Here is a 6,147-nt window from a genome sequence, read left to right as displayed (position 1 = left end):
ATACATTAAATGGGCGGGTGGGTGTGTCCCGTGTACGACGGAGTGTGTCAAGCACGTTTAAGGCGGTAAGACTAGCAACCCCTCCATATACTACAAAAACAGGTCGAAAACTTGCTACCCTATATATGTGACGCTAAATACAAAACGTTAAACGATTGAAGGTTAAAAAGCAGCATGTACCTGTAAGTCTTGGGGATCTATCGGTTATCAAAATGGACACTACCAGTGCATCTCATGTAAAATAGTAACATAGACAAGTTCAAGACATGTCTGGTCACAAAATCCAAGTATCTCTGCTTCAGATCTTCCAGCAGTATAAAGAATAGTACCTTTAATGTGGTGTTATGGAATAACACTGTATGGGTGATAATAAATATCATGAAGATCCGTCAACAGCTTCTCGACTTATGCACACATACATGTACGTCGAACTACGTCTGTATGTCGACAATAGTCACATTGGTCTCACAATTTTAAGTCTGTCAGAGATAAACTTGTCCCCTTGTGTCGACAAATTACACTGAAAGTTTCAAACATTTCGTCGTGACGGGTCAGCCCAAAACAGTGCCCTCCCGGAGTAATGCCGGGACGGGCTTTATTGCCAAAATTAAGGAGTGGATTGGATACGGTTCGAGATTTTGGGATTTTATGCAATTGAAGGAAGTTTGCCTTAATCCGTTGTGCAATTAAGAGTTTTCTACTACAGTACTAGGTAATGAGTAACCGTTTCGAACTACAACACGCACCTATAGGCTGTAAAGATGAGCTTGTAGCAAGGCGCTGGGTGAGAAAATTATAATACTTGCTAAACACGAAGCCTTTCTGAGATTTGATGAATAGCATAATTGTATTGTCAAATTAAGGAACAAATGTTGACAGGTACTGGTAGATATAGCTGCGCATTGTTTTCTAACATTATTCAACGTGTACGTTCCTTGTATATAGCATTGTGTTGTTTGCCTTGTGGCTGTAGGATAATTCTACGTCATTTGTTTGAAAAAGCTGTTTACAATGTTTGATAATATTTGACAGAATGCACACATAGCCCGCCCTTATGTCACTTATACTATACACATATACACTGGCTACCTCTCGCTGACCTAACATATAAGTTATCTGGTGGAAGCAAACAATTAACTCACGTTCGGCTGATCATTAACTTCTACTTAACTAACGCATCTGTCGTCCCAATGACAATTGTTAGTCATAACAAATGAATGAGTCAGAGATACAAACTGTTACAAACATTTTAATAAAAGGTGAATGCACACATGCATTGAAACAGTGATATTTACAAATTCCCATACAAGCTTGATATTGTAGTTAACTAGCTGGATATAATGTATACGTAAAAATGTGTTAAGACGATGCCATGTATAGGGACATATAAAGAGAAGTGACTAGGCCGTCCATAGAGGTCTTTGCAATATTGTACAAAGCTAAGTGCGTAACAAGACAACTAGCTGTATTGCAGTATAAAACATGTTATGTACAAGCATAAAACACATTGCCAAACAAGATGTTTAGTCTTACTTGTTAATAGTTTATAGTCGAATTAAGCAAAACATGGAAATATAATATTTGTAATGGACTATCTAACTGCATTGTGATGCTAGAATTATCATAAATGAAAAGATTGTGTCTGTGCTGATAGAATTTGCGATTTTTCTTGACGTGAACTTGAGAAAGTTGAAGAGATGGACTGATCCATCGTCTATACGTTGCTTGTGTCCATACTGTTCAAGAAATAAACACACAGAACATATATTACAACATAAATAAAAAAAAAACTTCCGTACAATGATTAAGTACTGTCAATATACATAGAGAAATGCATAACAAACAGTGATGGAGATTTGTTAATAAAAATACTCACAAAACACAGCAAAATGTAGTATTTATCAAGTCATCTATTTATTTGTTTTGTTATCTAGGACTCACAGCCAGGGTATAGCATAACTAGCCCGTTGCTATTAGTACGAAAAAGCTGTTAGCCCTACTTATATAGACAATACAAATGGAATTGTGGTTTTGACATGGGCAAAAAACATTATTGTCAATATTTCAATGTACCAGATGAGAATGACACTCAAAAGCGGATAGTATTAAAAGTTTATACTTACTTGAAGGTGTAGAAATCGTCGTCCGTCTTTCCTCTGCAAAAAAGACATCACTTGAGTTAAGGGGACGGTCCTCAAGTGCTTGATAATATTGTTGCATTTTTATTTTGATTGAGAAACAATAATAAAAGTGTTAAACATGGTGAGCTTCTTTATGCATACTAATGAATGATTTTGATGACTGTTCGTCATAAGAATGATGATTATTGTTATGTTATATGAAAGTATGTTATATGAAAGAGCAAAGAACAAAGCGCTGTCAATGTGGCCTAACTATTGATAAGGGTCTGAACGAACCCTTTCTTGTTGTTGTTGTTTCCATTTTTCGTCGGCCCCATAGATACATCGTACATCGGGTTGGCGACTTCCCATTCTGAATCCTTCTGTCTGTTAGTGTTGCTGAAACAAACAAAAAAACACATCTTCATATCAATATCCAGATGTCGTTCTTGTATCTACTAATTTTGCTTCAGATTGTTAGTAGATGCCTTGTAAACTTAAGACAGCCATAAGCTAATGAAGAGGTTTTATTGAATGTAATGAATGATACAAGATTTTCATCCAATTTGATACTGGTAGTTTCATCAGACAGGTAAGTCACCCAATAACAATATTTTGATACACAACTGAGTGCTTAATTCAAAAGACGTTTCGGTGACCGTTGCACTTAAGTACAGGTGTTGGTCTTTACATGCACATATGCAGTCCTACACGTTATGTATTAACATTTGTACATGCTTTGTTAATGCGTTGTTTACAATGTTCATGCATTAATTTATGTGAAAAATATGTGTATGTAAACACTATACATTTGGGATCACATCAGTAAGCAGCGGCACCTATGCTGCAGTGCAATGTGAACCAGTCAAATTTACCTACATAACGTCCGTAGAATTAAGCACTATGTTGTATGAAGAGAATCGTGGCATTCAAAGCTATAAAACTTTCAATTCACAATAATTATTCAATATGCTGCAATTACTACAAGTAAGCTATGAAAATCTGACATAGGGTACTCTCTACTAACCTTCTTCTACACTTGACAGCGACGATGATGATCACAACGACCAGTATAACCACTACCGCTCCGCCAGCTCCTGCCCCAACGATGATCCCTATAGACAGACCCCCCTGTGCCTCCGATTTCCCCGTCACTTTGTAATCAGGCACTGTCGTACAGTCTTTTCCGCACGGGGGCGCCTTTCCCGTGGTCGGCTTTCCCGTTGACGGCTTTGTTGGTCCAGGCCTTGGGGTAGATCGGGTTGCTGTGGACGCTTCAGGTTTGTTTGTACTTTGCTTGGTTGTGTGAATTTGGGGCTGCTTTGTTGTAGACAATGACGTTGTATCTGGTGGTTGTGTAGTGGGGACGTCGACGTCTGTGCTTGCTGTAGACGGTGAATGCGATGCGGTTGTAGTCTCTTTCGCGACTGTTGACTGCGAAATTGTTGTTGTAGATACTGATGAGATAACTATTGGCGAGGCGGTTGTTGTAACATGAGTTGTAGCCTCGTCTGTAGTGATCTCTGTAGTGGTATCGACTGTAGTTGGAGAATGTGTGGACAAGTCTTCTGTCGTTTCTTCTAATGTTGAAGTTGGTTCTGGAGAAGACGGTTGTTGAGTTGTAGCGATCGTTGTTGGTACAGCCGAAGTTGTTTCAGATTCTGTTGTACGTTCAAGTGTTGTTACGTCAGTTGTTACAACAGGGGCTGTTATAGGTTCCGTTGTCATAAACACTTGTTGCGTACTAGTAGTGATAGTTGTTGAAGTTGTAGGCCGTGTTGTTGTATACTCCAACGTTGTAGCAGCTGCTGTGGTGGCCTCTTGCGTTGTCTCCTGTGTTGTAATTGCTGTTGACGTTTCCAAGTAGGTAGTTGAAGGCTCCAATGTAGTTGTTGTACCTTCCGTGGATAACTCAAATGTTGTTGTCTGTAAAAGTGTTGTAGCTGCCGTTGTTACAGTATCTGTAGTTACAATGTCTGTTGTTACACTTGGAGATGCTGTAGCAGGCTTTGTCGTTGTCATGTAGGTTGTTGAGGGTTCAAATGATGCCGTTGTAGCTTCCGTAGATGGCTCGTATGTTGTTGTCTGTAGAGGTGTCGTGGTTGTAACTTCTGTTGTCATAGGAGTTGTAGTTTCAACGTCTGTTGTTACACTTGCAGATGTTTTAGCAGATGTTGTTGTTTCAATGTAGGTGGTTGAAGGCTCCTGTGTAGTTGTAGTTTTCGTGGATGGCTCGTATGTTGTTGTCTGTAGAGGAGTCGTGGTTGCAGCTTCTGTTGTCACAGGAGTTGTGGTTGTCCTGTCTGTTGCTGTGCTAGGTGTTGTAGCTACCGTCGTTGTTGTAGTCGCCACAGTTGCTACTAATATGCAACAGATACGCAATAAAATTACGAAACAGGCGTGAGAGCTCATACTCTAAGTACACATGTTGACACTTTTGAAAGATAGCAATCTAAATGGGGGCAGCAAGAATGACGTATAATAAACGGATTGAGCACTTACCAACACAAGATGTTCTTCTAAAGCTGATGTCATCTATGGCGATGTCACCCCGGAAACTGGTTCCTCGTACGCCCTCAAATACGACCTAGAGGATAGATTATCAGTAAACTGTTTTGTCATGCACAGTAAGTGAAAAGTAAAATTAAAAAATGTTTGGAAATAAACTGCAATTGTGCATCTGAAAAAAGTGTAATGTCACCTTCAATGTAGTAAGGATTTGTTAAATAAAGGTACGTACATAGAAGTTTCTGTCTGCCACCAGATCCACTGTAGCCTGTAACCAGACGTCTCCCTGGTCCCCTGTCTCTGTCCATATCGGTGTGCCGAGATCGGCGCTGCCTGTGGATCTTATATAGACTCTGAGTTCCTCTGTAGAGTCACCGTACATGTGGTACCAGAACTCTAGACATCTGGTGTCCGTAGACAAACTAGGGCTGGTCAGTCGTGCGACGTCTCCTGGCTGCTGGGGACTGGACGTCTCAATGTACATGTAATATCCTGGAATACAGTCATGATTAGGACAATGGCGCACACTCATGTTATACGTTGTGTACTAGCATACGTGTCTTTTAGAATATGAGCATTGCACTAAATGAAAGATCTCTAATACCTCCTAGCAACGTAAAACTTTGCATTTGAAGACGATAAGTTGAACAAAGACTTTCCGCAACATGTTAAAACCGAGCATTGTGAGAGAGTTGTTCTGGATGGCTTGAAAACTACCGACATGTCACATCCATTTTCTAGTTCAGCAAAACAACTCACAAGACGTTCAAACAAATTCTGTTGCGGTATCGTAGCTGAACAATGCGCGCCATGAAATTCTTGCAAACCAGTACATAAATTTACATATACAACGCACGGTGTGCAATTGTATGCATGGGTGTTTCATTGTGAATGAAAAGAATGGGCTAGAAGTCCTTACCAGAACCAGAGGTGTGGTCCGATGATGGTCCGGTGTTATCAGTCAATGTGCTCCCCCGCTGGCGTCTCCAGTCAAAGTCATCTGTGTTGTCTTGTTGATACCCACACAAAGAAGAGTCGAAGTCACAGTTTTCTAAAGTAGAAATAGATGATGGGGTGAAGCATTTTCTGCATGCAACGCTGTCAAAATACTCATAGAGCAATAGATATATTGAAGATAACAAATCTCTTAAAACAGTTTTTATAATTGGAAATGAAATCAGCGGGTTAACGAGAATAACCTCCGATCACTTAAACGTGTGCGAACGTTGCTATACTAATCACAAAAGATCATAACAATAACGACATATTTTACAACCAATAAAACTACGTACCGTCCTCAGGTGGATCCGGACATGGTGTTGATCTAAAACTGACGTCATCTATCGCGATGTCACCAGTAATACCAGATCCTCGGATGCCTTCAAACACGATCTAGCACAGAAGATGTGGATCAAATGAAACTTTTCCAAACTGCGTTATAATGTGAAACTGATTTAAACATGTTGATAGCAGCACATCCTCGATCTTAGCCTTTGTCTTATGATAGCTTAAACGTTTC

General features: G+C 39.8%; 1 protein-coding gene across 1 annotated transcript; it reads right to left on the bottom strand.

Annotated features, from left to right (window-relative positions):
• Positions 1-1,243: 1,243 nt before the first annotated feature.
• On the bottom strand, positions 1,244-4,532 carry LOC118408729 (cell wall protein DAN4-like). Its single transcript, XM_035809581.1, has 4 exons — positions 3,148-4,532; positions 2,418-2,519; positions 2,124-2,156; positions 1,244-1,736 (listed from the first exon to the last, which is right to left on the bottom strand). Exons 1-4 carry the CDS (start codon positions 4,530-4,532, stop codon positions 1,715-1,717), a joined length of 1,542 nt encoding a protein of 513 aa, XP_035665474.1. The 3' UTR covers positions 1,244-1,714.
• Positions 4,533-6,147: the final 1,615 nt, after the last annotated feature.

This window comes from Branchiostoma floridae, unplaced genomic scaffold, assembly GCF_000003815.2.
Source record: "Branchiostoma floridae strain S238N-H82 unplaced genomic scaffold, Bfl_VNyyK Sc7u5tJ_377, whole genome shotgun sequence".
Lineage (NCBI taxonomy): Eukaryota > Metazoa > Chordata > Leptocardii > Amphioxiformes > Branchiostomatidae > Branchiostoma > Branchiostoma floridae.
This window is presented reverse-complemented; position numbering and strand designations above follow the sequence as displayed.

Excerpts from the sequence above, each read along its gene's own strand:
- LOC118408729 (XM_035809581.1), bottom strand. The coding sequence starts at position 4,532 with ATGAGCTCTCACGCCTGTTTCGTAATTTTATTGCGTATCTGTTGCATA. Across the intron at positions 2,157-2,417 it reads AACAACAACAACAAGAAAGG|AGGAAAGACGGACGACGATT; the intron begins GTTCGTTCAGAC and ends TCTTTTTTGCAG. Across the intron at positions 1,737-2,123 it reads GACGATTTCTACACCTTCAA|TATGGACACAAGCAACGTAT; the intron begins GTAAGTATAAAC and ends TTTCTTGAACAG.